Genomic DNA, 20,325 nt, shown 5'->3' with positions numbered 1-20,325 from the left:
TTGGATCGAAACCCAATGGCAATTACCTTGGCGTTCTAGAGCTAATCGCTAAATTTGACCCTTTCTTAGCTCAATACATCAATGATCATGCAAATCATGGAACAGGCTATACATCATATCTATCAAAGACTACTTGTGATTAATTCATTGCACTGCTGGCAAAGACGACACTATCAGCCATTGTAGATGAGATCAAAGATGTGGGATATTTTTCAGTGTCCATCGCCTCAACACCGGCGGTGTCATATATAGATCAGCTGACTGTCATCTTGCGTAACGTGCTACCCAGCGGACCAGTTGAACGTTTCAGGACCTTCATAAACATCACCAGCCACACAGGGGAGAAACTTGCCTCATACCTACTAAATTTCCTCACCAAAAATGGGATTGACATCAGACTTTGTCATGTCCAAAGCTATGACAATGCAAGTAATATGAGTGGCAAATATTCAGGGATGCAGGCAAAGATAAAAGAGCACAATGCTTTGGTTGATTACATACCACGTGCTGCTCACTCACTCACTCACCCTTGTTGACCAGTCTGCTGTGGATTGTTGTGTTGATGCAGAGAAAAAAATTGTACAATTCTTGGACAAATCCAAACCGCATCAACCAGTTGATGCAACCAAATGCCGCAAAAGACAAAAGACATGCGACAATGCAACTGCCCACTCACTCAGTGACAAGGAGGCCTTCAGAGTTACCTTCATCACAATCATCGACAAACTGAAGAGTTCACGAGACCATCGGATTGAGCTTATGAAAATATTGACAAAACTGTTCGTGTGCTGACAAATTTTTCACCTCACATTTCAAGTTCCAAAGTCAGTGAAGGTATTAAACGTCTGTGTCAGAAGTACCCAGATGATCTCCCAGTAGATTTTACTAAAGAATTTCTTCAGTTTGTTGAATTCACATCACTCTCAGATATAGAGAGAAAAATGATGAAAGCAAATCTATTTGGATGTACCGAGTTACCACTGAATCCAATAAGATATAATGTTTCCCAAATGTTGTAACTGCATTATGGCTGTGTGTGTCACTAATAATCACTAACTGTAGTGAAGAACGTTCCTTCTCTCTTCTAACAAGGGTCAAAAATGCCCTTCGATACACCACGACTCAAGAGCATCTCAGTGCTTTGTCCCTTTTGAGCACTGAGAATGAAAATCGTCAGGTCTTTGAATTACAATGACATCATTCATGACTTTGCCACAGCTAAAGCAAGGGAAAAAATGTGTTTGGTTGAAGATCTGAGTTTAGTGAGAGTAGAATAAACTTGTTAATTTTACATAAATAATACGTATGTTTGATGACTTCATATTTTTTTGCAATATGTAATTCATACTTAGGCCCTTCCCTCCCATTAGCCCCTCATAACCTTAATCCAACCCTGGGCAAAGCTACATTATTTGTGGCACTAATCATGCAGGACCAGATCTATGAGATATTAACTATAGGTGATAAGTAGTTTACAGGCAAAATATGAACTCAAAACATGTTTATGGAGTCATGTCTTTCAAGTTCAGTTCAATGGGGGGAGGGGGAGAATCCGGGACAAATTTCTGTCAGAAATGATTCCTGGGTCCTGAAGTTTGGAAAAGGTCCATGTTCAAACAAATGCACTTTCCTCCCCATGGTCAGATCTTTCTTCCCCATAATCAGAATCTACAAGCAAGGTTTAGCTTCAGGGCCATTCTCACCACTTTGCTGGTTCACTGAAGCTGGAAATTGAATAAGATCTCATCCCTATTGCAAAAACAGAACTTCGTCTCAGGGAAACAAATTTCCCCTTTTAAGTCTAACCTTTAATTAAGTGAGCCAAAATATAAAATAAAATTGAGCTATTTCCCAGTAACTGGAGGAACTGCACTACAGAAAGCCACTACCTGCCAGAGTCAGACAGAAAGAGACTACACAAAAAAAAAATAGTTTTTTCCACCTAAACTGGAACTCAGCTAACTTGCAGCCTCTCTCAGAGAAACCAATCAAGAATCACTTCTGCTGAGCTGACACTCAAGAGGCACATTTGATATGCCCAGCTAATTAATGACAAAGGTGAAATACTGTGCAAGTTCCCCCACATGATGTATTACAATAAACACTACTCAAAATTCAATATATCATAGAATAGCAGTCTGACAAAGTTTGCCAATATACAAAAAGGGAGAGGAAAGTTTGCAAAAAGCTTCTACAGGCCATTCATAGATATGAACAATATTTAGAGAAACCACTGCTGGTTCATGGATGCAATTGAAATTCAAACCAAGATTAATTTTCAATAATTTTGCTGGCAAGTCAAAAAACCTCCCACTAATTTACAGAGAACAAACTTTCTGAGGAGGAGACCATCTTTCCATTACGGGTGGATACAATGCCTAGCACAATGAGACCCCTATTTCTAACTAGGCCTTATGTACTACCACAATACAAAACAACTACAGTAACTAGACAAAGATGAAAAAAACCATACTGCTGGTATCACAAATGTCACTTCACCACCAACAACCAAAAACACAAAAAGAACCCTACCACCACTAGCAGTCGATCAGAAATGCTAATTGTAAGTCAACATTTCAGGTCCATTATTAGGCAAAACTCATGTAAGTCAGTCAATGGGAGCTTTGTCAGAGAAAGGAGCTCAAGAATGGGTCTTTATTTTCAAATACATTTCAGAGTTTATATACAGCATAAAGGTATGAATTTAAGTTGTTCTGTAAATCAGAAACTTTGCTCCCTGGGACAGCCTTGTGCACTACTCATCTAACTGAAATGGTTTCAGCCTTTCCTACGGCAAAGATCAGCTTACAATAGTTCTGAGCAGTTTCCAGAAATTTAACTGATTTAAGTGGTTCTAAAAGATTAAAACTATTGCATTTAATTTTAACATATAATTTGAAAGTGTATTTATTTTATTTGCTAAGCAGCCAACTTTTTGCCCTACTCCAGAGACTAAATTCACCACAGAGTAGAGAAATTTTACCACTTCATAAATATCTTGTTAACAGCTAAACTATGACCTAGGCAGGATACTTCATCACAAAACAGAACATTAAATCATCTGAACTCATTTTTGTTAAAGAGGCAATGTAAACTGTAGCCCTTGCACAGCGAAAAAAAAAAAATCCCCTATGGAGGGAGGAATGATAACTAAGTAGTAAAACTGAAAGCTCTGGTCTTTTACCCCGGGACCTATGGTTCCAGTCCAAATTATGTTTTTAAATTAAAGACATTTGGTAGTCTCAAGTCTTAGTCTATTTTGGACATTCATCCAAATCACAAAACCACCACACATTTCAGTATAACTTGGCAATCCCTCCACAGAAAAGCCCAAATCTGACCTAACTGACTCAGAATTACCAAAGAGAGCGGCCTTGCTAGTTCATAGATAAAAGTCACTGGGAGAAAAGTATGAAGAAACTCGCACAGAATGCATATGTTATATGTACTAAAAGGAGAAAGGATTTCACAATTTCCACTTTTTTGTAACCAACAGTATTAATTCACAGAAAAAAAGAATGTTGACGTCTCTCAAATGGTTAAAAGCCAAGCCCATTATTTTTACTGTAGCATTGTAACTCTCAAAATAAAATGGAGGAACTCATCTCTCATCACTGATTCAAATGTAACCATCTGACAGCTGTTCAGTGACTTGAGGTACCTGCCCATCATAAGAGCCACCACTGTAAGTGGCAGGTAGACCAAGATCTGGACACAAACTCCACTCTCTTCTAATCCTTGGAGTAGGGCCCACACTGGTGGAGATGCATGTACTGACAGTGCTATACCTGTTGACTAAGGCAAATTAAGAATCTAGAGTTTTAGGAGATTGGGAGAAAAGGGCCAGAATGAAATTGAGTGTGGGCAGAGAACAACATACCTAATCGGGTGGAAACAGAAAATATGTAAAGAGAAGGGAGAAGTTAGAATGAAGAAACAAAACATACAAAGATGGGGGTTAAAGGAGATGGACAGGGAAGGAGAAAATGCATGATACATGGCAAACATTTATGAAATGCATATTTTTATAGTATTAATTGGCTTTAGTTCTAAGCTTAAATATTTATTTAAATTAGTCTGAAGATTCAAGTTTACTATGATGATGAAGAAGTTGTATGTTCCGAACTATGCAGATACTTGGCTCCTGGCTTGCACTGAGAGATAGTGTGGAGCCAAGTCATCCCAAGGGGAGCTGAGGGAGAGATTGGTCCTAAGGAGGAACAATCCCTCCTATATCTCTCTGGCACACAGTGGGAGCATTCAGCCTGCAAAGTCTGTACAGTACAGACCCGTTTACGCGCGGATGTCAGGAGTCAAGCCGCCACAACCGCGTGTTAACGGACTGCGGGTTAAGAAGGCCACGCTGAAAAAAGTGTGTCTGATTCACTTAGAAAAAAACGCCGTTTTTTTCTGCTCTTTCTTATGAAGTCTGTCATTTGCCGTAGATGAATGATTTCGATATTTTCCGCATTTTGCTCCTCCATAAATCTTACAACAGTTTCTACAGCACTAAGGGCTTCTGGGGGCAAAATTTTGACCTTTTCAACAACGTCCTCGCCATCACTTTTGTGGTCCGACGTAGCCTCTCAGCCCGTTAATATTTCTTCCTCGGACAGAAATTCTGAAGTCAGGCAATCTTCATCCATCTCCAGCCACTCGGTAATGATTCCAGTGACGTATCCAAACTAAAATCTTTTATCATTTGAAAGGGAAGTTTACCTTTATCCTCTTTTGTCTGCGTGTGTGTTTGTAGAACGTCGTCTTCTGAAAATCATTCGAAATCTGGCTCTGGATCAGTGCCACCGCTGGAGTTTTCCCGAGTCTGAGCTGTCTTTGACAGAAAAGGCATCACCAAGAGCCTTCATCCAGCAGTTTTCAATGGACTTTTGTTTACTCCATCCCAAGCTTTTTTAACTAAATAAATAATTTCCCTCATGTTTACCTGTTTCAGGAATTCGGAAATGCCTGAAGATGTGCATGACACGATCGCCGAAATCAGCTCCCGTCGATCATTGTTTTTAAAATTCTGAATAATGCCCTCGTATAAAGTTGAATTTTTGATGATGTGTGATGGTAGGTACAGCACTCGACTTTTTCCATCACTTGATGCCAATGATTTGGCTGGAGGATGGGCTCGATAATTGTCAAGTAGCAAAAGTGCTTTGGCTTCAAGTTTCTTCGACCGCAGATGCTTATGAACAGCTGGAACAAAGCTGTTGTGGAACCAGTCATCGAAAATGTGTCTCATCATCCAAGCATTTTTGCAGTTAGCATATATTACTGGCAGTTTGGCTCTATTGAGGTGATTAAAGCGGCAAGGGTTATGAAAGCAGCCAATGAGAAGAGGGGCAAGCTTATGGCTGCCCGTCTTACTACTACAGAAAAGAAGAGTCACACGATCTTTTATCTTTTTAAATCAAACTATTTTCTGTGTCTCGTAATGAAAAGCTAAAGTCTTATCAAGTAGCAGTTTTGCAAATAAAGCTGTTTCATCACAATTATAAAGTTGTTCTTTGTGGTAGTCTTAATTTTGTAAAATAGATTTTAACTCAGTGGGAAACACACTTGCAGCGGATTCATCGGCTTTCTGCAGAAATCGATACCTACTATGCCATGACACTTTTTAAAACTACTTATAAACCACTTGCTGGCTTGGAATGATTCATCCCCCATTAAATTTCCAAATTTTGTCGCATAGGTTAGAAGAATTGGCCCACTTCGCAGCATTCCTTTCAGCTTTCCTGAGCAAACCACGTGCGCATGACTTTGTCTATTGTGGGTTTTGCTGAATAGTGCACACTTTTTCGCTTAAACCCCGCGGCAGAATGAATATTTTGTACAAAGCCATTCAGTTTAGATTTGTTTTTAGCAATCCTCGGAGAGTAGATTCGGCAATCCCAATATCTTTTGGGACTTTGGCCTGGGTTTCTCCGCTATTTACTCGATCTATTGCAGCTAGCTTTTCTTCTACAGCATAGGAATGCTGACGCTTGCCCCCTGCTATTATATTAGGCCTACAGTTAAAATTTTCTAATGTAGTATATACGTATATTACTACATAACTACTATATAATATATATCTCTCCAGCGTGACAATGACTAAGCATACGTGATACGTCTTTACCGATATTATTAAGATAACACGTTTCTGCTCCGCACTTCCTGTCAATTTCTACGTCAGTGAGCAAATCCGTAGCGCTACATAGCAAGTTCCTGTACCGTGTGTTAACAAGTCTTGCGTGTTAAACAGGTAACACTGGGAGGCATGGCGCTACCGCATGTTAAGTGGATTCGCGCGTAAATGGGTCTGTACTGTATATCCATGTTGCCTAAAGTGTGGGTGGCATCCCTCAACAGTGAGAGAGTAGTGCACAAATGACTAGTGGGGCTAGGGGTGCAGACAGACCTCAATTCTTCTCCAGAGTCTCAGCTTTCACCTCTTTCGCCCCCCCCCCCACCTTCTTTCTTTAAGACTTTAGCTGTTACGGTTACAAAAAAAAAAATGAAATAAACCAACAACCACCACCTCAGATTGTTAATCAGGTATAACAGATGTAAAGATGCTTTACTGAGATTGCAGAGAGCCTAAAATCATAGCTCTGAGATATGAACTGCCCCATTCATTTCAATAGATGGTACTCCTCCAGAGTAATCTGGACCTCCAGGAGTGCACAGGGAATACATGTAGTACCTGAACTCTCTGAAGTTCTCAGAATTGTTCCTTGCCATTGGATGGGGTACAATGTCATAGGAAAGAATCAGTCCTGGAACTTTCGCTTCCTCCCCCTACACAAGGGCCAGGGGAGTCTGGTCCTTGCTTAGTAAGACCACGTTCAAAATAATTTCTGTATGGCAAATCCATTGCCTACTTTTGAGGTAGATTTAACATATCACCTCAATGAGATGTGCAAGTTTTCTTCAAAAAATGACATGATCAGAAGCAATTATCTAGAATAGACAGAACATTTGTAAGACATTTTTCATCTAACATTTAACCCATGCACACTGTCTGCAACAGCAATTACTAGATTCCCCATTCCATAAAATTGTTCATTCATAAGTATCCCATTCCTAACTTTGTGAATGATTCCCAGAATCCTTCTGTTTGATGCCCCTATGGGCACCTATTAAAATGTTTTAGTAATATTATGATCACACCTCATTTCTTTATAATCTTCATTATGTTAGAAGATTTTGTAAAAATGTCTAATCTATATGCCCTAAAATTTTCAAAAATAAATCATGAAAAACTCTAGCTAGTTTGATATACTTAAAGTATCAGGATTTAAAGAGATTCAGTAAGTCTTCTACAGCACTGTGCTGACAAAAACAGGACAAGGCAAATGAGAGAGGAGCCTCAGAAGGTTCTAAAAGCTGGATAAGTACCCAAAAATTCACATATTAATGTCCAAACCAACTGAGTCTGCAAAACTGGGTTACAATTCTCACAAGAACAGACACAGTCTTTCAAGACATCTAGTACTGCTTCTGGTCTGGCTGGAAATACTTCAAGATTATTCACCCTTGCAGCATTAAATTACTTCCAGCCAGAACTAGGAAGTGCAGTTATTAAAAAAATTAAAACAGCAAAGTTATCCTCAAATAGGTTTGGTTCAGATCCTGTTCAAGCTTGTAATTTTACCCAAGCCAGATCACCTATCCCTATGCAAGGGATTTCGGTCAAAGAGAAGAGAATTTGCTATTAGCCACCACAGTAACCAGAGAATATTTTAAATTTTCAAGGTCCCAAATAGTGTCAACTTCAACTATCAGGGTTCCCAGGGTACTCTAGGTCATGTCTTTATTTCCTGTTCCCCAGTAAAGGTATTCCCCACAAGGTTAGTATGTTTTTGGCTTGTCAAAAGATTTTTTTTCTCCAGCTTTATTTTAAAACATCTCTTCAAAATGATGTATGGTCTACATCACTTCTTTCAACACACTGTCCTAATACTTATGGGGTAATTATGAATAGACACACCTTCTTCCTTGATACTTTGAATTCAGTTTTATCCGAATATATATTCCAACTATACTTTAATTTTTTATTTTAAATATAGCTAATGTTTTAGTAGGAAGGTATAAACTTCCTCTAGTTGGCATGAGATCCCAGTAGCACATAATTTTTATCTCTAGTCCATATATCATTTTTATGTCATAAAAATAATTATGGCAGAAGACTCTCCTACCTGACACATTCAGTTTAAAAATGTTCATTCATTTTTACCTACTATGATGCAAGGCTTAGGATGTAGGTCCTAAAACTGAGCTAAGCAGCATTTGCTGGAGTTTACAATCCAAGTGGTTTTTGAGGTTCATTACCTTCCTCATTCTGGTAAAAGAAGTGGTGCTTTTAAGCATTTGTCTTTAACCAACAATTACCTAGAAGTTTGCCTCCAGACAGGACACTTGGAGGCCAATGATGTCCTATATGGACATTATGGATGGAGCTCAGGAGCATAAGATTTGCGGACATTTGAATCCTAAGTGGCAATCAGTGGTGAGAATATCCTGAAAAGGTCTGTAATAAAATCAAGCCCAAGCAATTAGAAAATATACGGCACATGCAAAAATATTATCTCTCTTTTAGGTTGTTTTAGGTACAAGATAAAAGAGAGTATGTGAATTTTATTCTAAAATTTATTTGAAAGTCCCAATTCAAGTTCTCAAGTTTTGTTAGTAAGAGAGGTTATAAATTAGAACCACACAGATAAGAGATTATTACTTGTAACCTGTAGAGCATCTAAGGCCTTGTCTACACTACACAGTTTTGTTGACAAAACAGTGGAGGTGTACACACTGAAATGCTTCTCCTGCTGACGTAACTCCCCTGATATGCCAACATACTAAAACATGGGTGGCGAAACTATGGCTCGCAAACCACATGCGGCTCTTTTACAGTTAAAGTGCAGTTCATGGAGCTCCCCTCTCCCGCACCTACCAGACTGGGAGAAGGGGGGAGCTTGGGGTTTCTACCATGCAGCAGGGTGGTGGGGCTAGGGGCTTCTGCCAAAGACAACTGGCCTACTGAGAGCTAGGGGAACAATTTAAAGATTCATCTCCCCCAACAGCTTGAATCACGCACCCCAGACATGCCCCCCCGTACCCTCAGCAACCCCTCCATGCAGCTCCCAAGTGTTAGCTCCACCTAGACATGGAGTGGCAAAGAGCTGCTGCAGGGAGGGGCCACTATTTTAGCTCCATGAGGAGAGGCTTGTTTTGGGAGCCGGTGGGCTCCGAGGGGGTGCTCTAGGCTCTCTCCCCGCAGATGTGGCGCACCAGCTGGATGTCCTTGGGCATGATGGTGACTCTTTTGGCATAGATGGTGCACAGGTTGGTGTCCTCGAAGAGCCCCACCAGATAGGCCTTGCTCGTCTCCCGCAGGGCCATGACGGCTGAGCTCTGGAAGCGCAGATCAGTCTTGAAGTCCTGGGCAACCTCCCGTACCAGGCGCTGGAAGGGCAGCTTGCAGATCAGCAGCTTGGTGAATTTCCCGCAGGGCCATGGTGCTGGGGCAGTAGCAATAGGGCTTCTTCACCCCACCTGTGGTGGGGGCACTTTTCAGGGCAGCCTTAGTGGCGAGCTGCTTGCAGGGCGTTTTGCTGCTGGTAGATTTACAAGCGGTCTGCTTGGTACGGGCCAGCCTCACTGCAGCGCACTACCAACCTCTCTATAGCCCAGCAAAAACAGCAGCACTCCCTGCAGCTCCCTGCTGTTTGCTGCTACCTCTAGCCATGGCCACAGCTCCCAGCTGGGCTCTCAGTCCCCCATACTGCCCCTCTTCAGTTGGTGGAAGCACTCCTGGTAAGGACGCATACTACCAACAGAAGGAGGGTAGTGACGACATCAGGCACCGCAGTAATTAATGTGGTGGCTGTAAGTGCACCCAGCACAGGTCGACTTAAGATGGTAGTGTAGAAATAGCCTAAAGCAAATGTTTCTTGAGTATAAATAAGTGACCCTTCAATATAAACAATTAAAGGGACTAGAGATATTAAATCCACCATCCATTTGGTTGAAAAAAAAATTTTTTTTTCCCCTTTGATGACAGTCCACTGGAAGATTTTTAAGGTACAGGGATACAGACAAGAGAAACTGATCTTTCTTAACCTCTCAATGAATCAAAATTACCTTACAGCTCAAATGGAAGAATAATGTTGGGAAATTACAAATTTAAAACATTTTTAAAAAAGAAATTCTAGAGGAGAAATTCTAGAAGTGTATTTTATGGAATTCTCTGGATCTTAGTTGGGAAATGCACATTTATTAAAGTACTGAAAATACTACTGATAGGGCCATATCGGAAAATAAAAAGGGAACTTCTGATTGGCATATCCTTTCACAGACACAGAACTACCATAAGGGTAAATTATTTTAAAATTGTGTACTCTTGGATCTCATGCCAACTAGACTAAATTTACAGGAGAGAAAGTCTAATAGGTGTTGGGGGGTGATGCAGGAAATTCTCTACATATTTGGTGGGAATGCCCAAAGGTAGTAAAATTTTAGAAGCAAACAGTTATACATCTTAAAGAGATTACAGGTCATGACCTCCCTCTTGAGCCACCGATATTACATTTGCATGTCCCAAATGAGAAAGTATATATTTTAGAAAAACAAATTAATGAAACAATTTACTGGTGGCAGCCAGATGTGCAAGTGTTGATGGCTGGAAGAGGAAGGAAGTATCTAGTTTAAAAATGCAGCAAGGCAGAATTTGTATTGATCATGGAAAAACTAGTCTAACAGACATAATAATAAGGAAACGGTATTTCCACGTGCATTAACTTTCATCAATTCTTAAAATTTCTTAGCAAATAAAGTCAAACTCTTTATTTCATATACTAAACAGTATAGATGAAGAAATTCTAGATATTTGACCCAAGTCCTGATGTGCAGTATTATGTTATCTTATTTCAGACAGTAGGATTCTTTGATACTCTGATTTGGATTAATGTTGCTTTATACATTTTGTGGACATATTATTGTATTACTGAAGCATTTTCAGGGATGAGAGAGAGTTGAAGAACAAAGGGAGAGTTCACACTGTCTCTCTTTTGTTTGCATACTTCTTTATGGTTGATCATTTTAATGTGTGGATATGCATAGCTCTGGTGTGTGCATATGTTGAATTATTAATAGATTAATGTCTTACAGATGCAGATATATGTAAACAGATGCTGTTCCCATCTTGCTACCAAGTATATACATAATACAAAAGGTCTTGGTCTATATTTACCCCTTTCCTCACGTGTCTTTATTGTTAACTTAAAACAAGAAAATATGAACCTTAGCCTAAGCTTTTTCTGGAGTTAGATTGTTCCTAAAGTTCTCTCTTCTGAACCTCTCTTTCTTTGTCCCTGGCTCCCTAATCCTCTGAAAAGCACTCAATCCCTTTTCTATATCTGAGTTGGTGCTAATGAAACCCACCTGGTCTGGCTGTCAGGTGAGTCAGCAAAATAATTTTCTGAGATTCTCCCCATATAGTAACCTTATTTAAATGTCCTAGGCTGTAGTTTATGTTGTGATAGAAATTTATTTTTCTTTATAATAAAATTTAAGAGAAGAAATGTATTTGGCTAGTACAAACAATATTGATATCTCTATGCAATTACACTTGTAACTGTTTTTCCTGGGGAAAAAATGTGAGTTTAAAAATTTAATATCTTTTACTCTAAGTTACATGGTACTCCAATCACTCTAAACAAAAATGCTATATTGTATGATCTAGAAGGATAATATTTTATTTTAACATTGTAAAGTTCAGTTTACAATTCAGTTGGACAGTTACGTATGTTGTGTTGAAAAGTTAGTTTGAATTAATTGAGTGTGAAGACTAACTTGTAGCAGAACCATGACTGAATTTATCTTTTCTTCATACAACAAAGTAAAGTCATTCTAGTTAAATACACAAAAGTATAGAAAAAGAACGTTAAGGCATTAAGCTGGCAAAAGCAAGGAAAATCAGTTAAAGAAGCCTCTTCATCCTGAAATAATACTTACCAGATGAGCTGTTAATGAACCGCCTAAAACAATTTTAAACAGAACAAGGAGCAGTGACCTAAAGTGATGGAAGAAATGTTTAGGCTATAGATATTCGAAGAAGTAGTTTGTAGCAGTCAGAGCAATTGGAAGCCAGAAATCTAAGTTCAGTGAGGTTCATAGGTCTCCCCAGGTTTCTCAGTGAGTTTTTTCCAATAGGAGAGAATAACACTGGTTAATATTAAGATCACTAAGTCATCTAGTCTGACTTCCACTATGTTGCAGGACATGAAATTTTATCCAGGTACTTTATATTAAGCCACAAAGACTTTAGTTAGACTAAAGCATTTCAGTCCCCAGGGGACTTAACTGTGTGCTACAGGCAGAGAACAGGAGAGGCCCAATGCCACCAATGCCCAAAGTTTGTGCAATGACAGTGAAATGATTAGATGAGATATGCCCAGATGATCCCAGCTGGCAAATCATGTGCCATATACCACAGGAATGCAAAAAAAAAAAAAAAAAAAAAAACCACACAAAACCCTGTTGGTGAGAGAGAAAAGCTTACATGGAGCTCTTTTTTAGGTCCTTAAGACCTTGTTTGTCATCAGTACTTTCATTGACCGCCTGTTTATTGAATGTCTGTATAATTGATTACAACTGGTAATATCTTTCAGTGGCTGGTTTCAAAGAATATAACCTTAATTGATGATTGGGTAATACCAAATCTAGTAACAGGCAAGCCCAAAGGACTCGGTCCGTGGACACAAATGGACTTAGGCTCAGCACTGCAACGTCCAACTTCAGGTGCCCTGCCACCACTCTAATGGAATCTCCTGTTGAAACTTTCTCACTTTGTTTAAAATACCTGAATTTTCATTGGGGCAAGGACTTGAACCTGACTCTCCCATGTCCTAGGAGAGTTTCCTAAATACTGGAATATAGATGCTGTCTCTATTCCCTCCCACCCCCAGAATATTTCATTATTTTGTACAAAGTAGAACTGCTTCAATAGGAGAGAGCTCTGCTGCAAAATACTCTATAGGCCAGTCAGCTAAGAAGTGGAAGACCTGGATTCAAGTACCTGATCCAAATCAGGCAGAATGGGGATCTGAACCCAGGTTTTCCTGCATTGTGGGAAAGTATTCTAATGACTTGGGAGGACATGTGATGCCACCTCCTCTGGTTGTGTTTTATGCAGGGCCTGATCTGGTAGGTGTGCTCTGAACCTAGTCTGGGACTCCCACTGGGGCTTAAGGCATAAGATAGGCATTGGGCATCAGGATTTAAGCAGCTGTATGCATGCCTATTGGCAGAAACTCAGGCACCATGGGAATTTTGGCACCAACAGGGTCAGGCAGAATCTGAGCATCTAACTATTGAACTTAGGCACCTAAAATAACAACAGACATCTAAATGCTTTGTGGATTTAGTCCAAGGATTTTAAGGCATGGAAAGCATATCAACTCAAAAAATTAGGATCCCCTAGCAAACCAAAATAACGCAAAAGCAACTCCTTGGCAACGCAGTATGACCTTGATAATATTGAAGTAGTCACCTATGTGGTAAAAACCTCACATCATATGTAATGCAAAATATGACCATACCAGGGAAAGAGAATAATATAGTGCCTAAAGGGATTCAGAATGCTACTTTACTTTTTGCAGTCTGCATTTAATACAGAATAAGACAATGGTTAAATTAATGTCCTTTACAGGCAGGCATGGTGTAATCTATTTCTAATAATTATGTGCACTGGCCCTCCCCTCTAGAACTAGAATACCCAGTATGAGTCAATTGGAATCAATTGCTGCTAGGTTCTACATTAACTGTAACTACTAGGAAAAAGAGCTGAACCTTGCTTTAGATAGCTCAATTAAAAACAAAGGCAACAAAACACGGGTATGTATAAAGAATGGGATAGAAAATAATGAAAATATTATAATACCGTTATATAAATCAATGGCTCGCTCTCACTTGGAATATTATCTATAGGTCTGGAGGTGACCCCATCTCAAAAAAGATACGAAATCAAAAGGAGTCTAAACACCATTGGCCAGAATGATTAGTGAAATGGAAGGATTTCCACACAGAATATGAAAAAGATTGCAACGACTTAGTTTAGAGAGGAGACAAACATAGTGAATGGTATAGAGAAAGTAAACCAGTTGCACCTGTTTAGCCTTTCCTAATACAAGAACAAGGGGACACTAATTTCAATAAGGAAATAGATTTAAAAATAAGAGGAAATGTTTTTTACACAATCTATAATTGACCTGTGGAACTCACTTCCACAACATATCACACCTAAAAATTTAGTGGTATTCATTTACATGCGGCAGTAGACATTTATATGTATGAGAACCTCCACAGTTATATTAGACAGAATAAAACTTTTTAGAAGAGACAGAAACTCACCTGGGATAAGAAAGAATCTCTCTCTATGGGCAGTTATTCCATAACTGTCCACTACAGAGTTTCCTGCACCTTCCTGTGATGTCAGAGAGGGGATACTAGGCTACATGAACCACTGAATGCTCTGAATCAAGCTGTCAATTCCTAAATTTTGGGCCTTTAATTTACCTTTTAAAGTTTTCAAGAATCGCTTACATTGTTCTCTCTTGGCCACTTGTAACAGTTCTAAATAAGCTGGGTACCAAAACACAGTTTGTACTCACAACACAAAAGTGAAAGTTTGTTTCCCCCTTCTTGGATTCATAATTTCCAAATCGGCAAACTATAAGAAACAGAAAAAACGTACTAGGAATTGATAGATATGATCAGCTTATTGACTTTTGTGCAGATAATGAATAAGCTAATTGTATCTGTCCAAACTGTTTCGATTTCATTTTGAAACAGAAACATCATTGAAGAGAACTATTTTCTAGAATGCTTTTTGCAACAGAACTAATATTGAGCCAACAGCTCAAAAGGCTTGTACAAAAGTAAATTGGTAAGGGACATTTGACTTCAAACTATTCACATCTTTAGAAGAAAGAATCATTTAAGTTAAATTGTTATTTGTCCCAAATAACTATGCTGCAGGAGCCTGCAGTATTAGTAACAATAAAAAACAGGATTAACAAACAATGCATCTTCTGTCAGTGCAGCAAAATCCTGTTGTTCCTTTTCTTTGAAGCTTTAACTACTTTGTAGTCACTGGATTAGAAGACTTGAGCACTTGCCTACTTTCCAGACATGCTGACCCTAGTGACAACTTCCTTTACAAAGCAACAGCTCCAGAGAGAATAAACAAGCCTAAATAGCAAGCCATCCTTCACACAGGGAGCCTAGTTACAAGAACATTACAAACTAAATGAAATATTGTAAGCAGCATTTCTTCCCTGTTAAGAGAAACACCACACCGCACTTCTATAAACATACTGAGCTGATGCATAACAAAGGTGGTTCGCTTTATTTGACACGACTGCTGGGCAGACAATGTACGAACTATGAAAAGGGGACTCTGAAAAAAAGAACTTGACTACTGACTGCGAAGTTGTTTCCAATATATACAGAAGCTAAATGCATCTAGCTATCATTTTAACTGAATACAACATTTCACTTGACAATAGAGGTTCTCTGAAGATACAGTCTGAGAAAGACACTAACAAATCTTTATTTAGAACTCATATAATTATCAATGGAGATTCAATACGTCTTGCAACAAGACCCTTTCCTTTTTAATTTCATTCCAACCAGTATTTGTTGCTAAAGCTGCTAGTTTCATAATTAATGAACAAGTACATTTCCATACAAATGACAATACTCAGTACTAGTAACACCTTGCCCAAAAGTGCAGTGAATGTAAAAAGAGATCAGCTTTCCTGCAAACAACTGAAAGCTCACTAAATAAGATTAATTCACCCAGCCTGTCAATCTGCCTTTTTCTCCCCACGAAGTTGCATTTCTGTGCTATTTACAGCAGAAAAGAGATTATGGAGAAAAGCATTTGTGATGGAATTGCTATTAACAAAATCAAGACACTCCAGGGAAAAAAAGTTTCAGTGGAAACTTCATTTACCTTTTGACTCAAAGACAAACTGAATTGCTATACAACTGGCATTGTAATTATAACAAAAGAGATTTGTGTCTTGTATGTGGAAAAAAGCTTAGTGAAATGTATTACTAACTGTATTAAGATTCCTCCATTTTCACAGCTGCATGGGAATTAGCCAAATAATCTATATTGACTTTCATGGGAAGTCTCTGGCTAAATCCCATTTATTAAAGTCAAAGGGGAAGGAACGGGTTGGTAGATAAATCCAATGCAACTTTAGAAATTCAAGGTTTTTACTACATTTAGTAATATATTTAAAGGCATTTAGATGTAATCTGCACTATAATAATAACTTTAATACCGTACTCAAAGAAATGTGTTCTCTTCATTAGTAGCATCTACAATTTTATAAAGTGCAGTATTCGTAAAATCGTAACACATTTCAGTTTTGATTTCTCTACGAGTAGGAATTTTATTAACAGGAAAAAAATCTTGCACCAATGTCCTGCATCCTTTCTAAGGTACATAAATGGTTGCTATAGGGTCATTAAAATGTGCAGGTCTTGCACCTAACATTAAAAAAACAACATTTTTAGAGCCCTGCAAATCTGCAGATTCTGAGGATCGGATGCAGATACGAATTCTGTATAATAATAGCAGTTCTACCACATGCATGCTAATATTTTCAGATCAATGTACGTTTCAGCCAACCTAGCTCTAGGAAAAATAAATAGAGGAAAAAAATCTTCCAACAATTTTTAATTGCATTTTTTTATTCTATTTTAGGATCATTCCAGCACAACCAAGACATATTGCCTACAAAGGCAACTACAGAAATAAAACTAGTATTGTCAATAGAATCTCAGACAACAACAAAATTAAGATTGTGCATGCACAGTTTATATCACCCAACCGGGTTTCCTTAGAATATTTTGTCTTCCACTCAGCGCTTTTGTCCCCACCAAAAAGACATTCCCCTACTAATTCCCAGTAGGGACAACTGCTGCTCACAGGAGATGCAGAGAACTGTTTGGCATGTCTTTGTTTTTGCAGTCAATTATGCAGAGCTGTGTCACTAGCAAACGTTGTGTGACTACACCCTGCGAATAATACTTAAGGGGTCACCCATCAAAGACATCCGCAAGGGAGGGGGAGGGGAGGTTTCTTCTGCCAGCACATGAAGGGAAGGAGTGAGCCGGGAATGTCAGATAATCAATGAATATGCAGATTTGTGTAACAGGCAGCCAAATGTTTGGATTATATTGTTTAGTTACGATGCCATTCATCTATGATTTCACTGCCGAAGCCCTCAAGAGTTTTTTCAAGAGTACAGAAATCATCTCACCAAAATCAAACTAAGCATATAAGGCAGTTTAGGACTTTGCCTAGAGACTCTTTGTTGAAAGGGGAGGGAGGCGTCCTGTCTTGCAGAGAAGGGTAGAGTAAAACTTTCTGGAAATCCTGTGCAAGTCCTTCATGTTGGTCCCTAAAAACAGATCCATCTGTTTTGAGAAATTGGAAGAAAATGGTGGGGGAGGGGGATGGTATCTGGCATTCGAGCTGGAACGACAGCATACACCGAAAGATCGCCATCTCCACAGCCCAGACTTCGGAAGGCTTTTAAAGGCACCCACTAAACGTCTGCCCCCCGGCTCACACCCCGCACCGCTAGGGGCTTGCTGCTTGTGAAATTTCGGCTCCGAGGTACACCGAAGCTGTGGCTGAAGTTCCCTGCAGGGAAGCCAGGGCAGCAGTGCAGGGCGCTGCAATCTGCTAGCGCTGCCCCCAGGCCCTTCAAAGGGAGCAATAAAAGCCTCAAGAAAAGACGGGCAACGGGAACTGACCCCAAGTCTCTGAGGTGATGCTCCCCTCCTACCCCACCGCCTCCCCCAAAACCCTCCAGCTTTCTCGTGCCTCCCCCCATGCTAATGCAGCAAATGGCACGACCGAGGAGCCCAGAGCTGACCAACAGGAAATATAGACATCTGTCACCTCCCGGGGAGAGGTAAATGGATTACGAAACCAACAAAGGAAAGAAAAACCCTTTCAAACATGCAACTGATTAACAAATCCCCTCCAATCTGCAGCATCACTGTTATTCCTTACAGACATCGTCGGGTTCCTCATGCACGTCAGGGCAATTAAGTTAAAGCCTCTTAAAAAGTAATGAAGAGTCACTAGTTATCAGCCAAACCATTCCGTCGCAAAGTTGACCCAAGACGGACCGGTTACAAACCTGAAATGCACATGACGACTCGGTGTCATCTCCTCCCCAGGATCACTGGGCAAAACGCCTCCGGGAAGGGGTTTAGGGAGCAAAGTTTATCAGCTGGGGGGGGGCACTTTTCCAGAGAACGGTTTTGAGAGAGATCAAAGAGTGCCGGACTGAACCCAGCAGCAGCTCCCATCGCCCGTTCCCACTCCACAACCTAGGGGAAAGGAAACGTTAACCCTCTCCCTGCCTGCTTCAAGGCGAGGGCCACACAGCTTAGCTGGGCATGAAACACGCAGTCCATGGATGGAGCTTCTCTTACAGGTACTGTAACGCTTACACCAGAGCAGCTCTCCCGCCCCACAGGCTCCCAGAGCTCGCTATAAATCCTGGCGTTGTTGGACCAGGGAGATGCCGGACAAACTGGCAACGTTTCAGCAGCCGCAGCCAGTCCGCCACGGTGCGAGGTCAGATGTTAATAGGGCCAGTTTATTTAGCTCTCCAAACAATCGCAGTGCTTGGTGAACCGAGTCCGGACGCTTCCTGATCCGCAGGGCTGCCCCCTCGGCTCTCTGCGGAGGGTACACACAGGAAACGGGACCCTCCACAACACACACACACACAAAAAGAGACTCAATTAAGCCTCCATCAATGCCAAGCACCGGTGCTTCCCCCCCCCGCACTCAACCTTAATCCCCACCCCCATCGTGACTCTGGCAACACTCAACAGCCCAAGTAACAACACATTATTATAGCCACTCGATGGGGGGGAAGGACCCACCCTGAGCTCCCCATCAGGGCCTCTGACTGCAACAAACGTCCCCCCTCCCCTTCTTTGCTGCCCCCCCTCCCCTCAGAAAACCAACAAACTTCAGGCCGGGGCACCCATGGCTGAAACCCATTAAGCGGCTCAGCTGCAGGAGCAGCTGGGGGTGAGGAAGAAGAGACGGTGATGGATCACGGGAAGGGGAAGCTTCAAAAGCGTTTTCTCAGCAGTCACCTCCCCCCGCCCCAGCTCCGGGCCTGTCCTGCACAAAATGTAACATCAGGTTTCTATTGGGCCCCCGAAGACAACAACAAACAAACGGGCTCCGCCAGCCCCGGCTCGGAAGGAAGGCGGGCAGGCTTTGCACAGCTAGTCTTCAACCAAGAACACCCCCCACCACAAAAAAGTAGCATCCTCCCTCCGGCCGGGTGGGCAAGGCGGGCAGCCAGCGAATAACGACCGAGCCCAACCAGCGGGGGGGGGGGCACCCACGGTTGAAAAAGCCCTTCCCCCCCGCCCCCACCAACCCTGTAAGGGTGTCCCAGAGCCTCTTACCTGCCGCATAGAGGAGCAGGAGCGAGGAAGCCGCCAGCAGGGCGAGCAGGGAGCTCGCCGCGCCCCGCCGCTGCGCTGGTGCCCCCCTGACCGCCCGGGTGCGGACCATGCTGCCCGCGGGGCTCCCTCCGGTTCTGCTTCGCCTGCGAGGGAGGCGGGCGCCCGGCCGCCGCACAAAGAGCCCTTTGTGGTTCAGCCGCTCCGGTCCCCGCGGCCGCTGCCCCCTCGCAGAGGCGGCCGGGGCTTTTCCACGCCGCGGCTGGAAGCGGAGGCGCTGCCCGGAGCTCGCTGCGCCCGGTGACAGCCCGGGGCTGGGGGGATTTCACCTCCTCGCTTCAGCGCCGCGCAGCTCGCGTCTGCTCCGGCTCGCGGTCCCTCCAGCGGCGGCCCAGTGCCCAGCAGGCGGGGGCGGGGGCGCCCGGGCTCCAGCCAGCGCTCACTGTAACGGGCCGCCCCGGACTGAGCGAGCAGCGAGCCTCGCCGCCGCCTCCGGCATCCCAGCGTCACTGGGGAGAGTCTCGCACAGGGGACGGGGGGCGTGCACAGCCCGCGGCTCACGCGCGGCGCCGAGGGGACGGAAAAGCCCTGCGCTGCTGCCCCCTCTGCTGGCAACCCAGCAAATGCCAGGAGGGGGAGGAGAGCCGGACCCTCGGGAGGGGCTTTTCCTGCTCAGTTCAGGGGCGGCTGGCTCAGGTGCAGTCCGATCTCCGGCTCTGCCGCGAACCGGCCAGGAGTCTGCGTTTGGCAATTTACTCCCGTTTTCAGGTAACAAAACAGTCGCTGCTGGGAGAGCTGAGCCCGAGGTAAGGGCTG

The 20,325-nt window shown here is 42.0% G+C and overlaps 2 protein-coding genes across 4 annotated transcripts in view; both read right to left on the bottom strand.

Annotated features, from left to right (window-relative positions):
* Positions 1-20,009, bottom strand: part of ROR2 (receptor tyrosine kinase like orphan receptor 2) — a 236,959-nt gene extending 216,950 nt beyond the window's left edge. For 2 of the 3 annotated variants that reach the window (XM_048851192.2, XM_048851193.2), the window contains exon 1: positions 19,513-20,009. In XM_048851192.2, the coding sequence (XP_048707149.2) occupies positions 19,513-19,621 (109 nt within the window). In that variant the 5' untranslated portion in view covers positions 19,622-20,009. Of the gene's footprint in view, positions 1-18,215; positions 18,480-19,512 lie in introns of those variants that run through there. The other variant, XM_075128632.1, reaches the window with a different exon arrangement.
* On the bottom strand, positions 9,247-12,890 carry LOC125636826 (histone H3.3C-like). Its single transcript, XM_075128277.1, is given in 3 exon segments — positions 9,247-9,484; positions 9,486-9,645; positions 12,848-12,890. Coding segments are annotated over 3 exon segments (441 nt in total).
* Positions 20,010-20,325: the final 316 nt, after the last annotated feature.

Source organism: Caretta caretta, chromosome 5, assembly GCF_965140235.1.
Source record: "Caretta caretta isolate rCarCar2 chromosome 5, rCarCar1.hap1, whole genome shotgun sequence".
Lineage (NCBI taxonomy): Eukaryota > Metazoa > Chordata > Testudines > Cheloniidae > Caretta > Caretta caretta.
The sequence above is the reverse complement of the archived record's forward strand: the minus strand, read 5'-3'. Positions and strand labels throughout refer to the sequence as shown.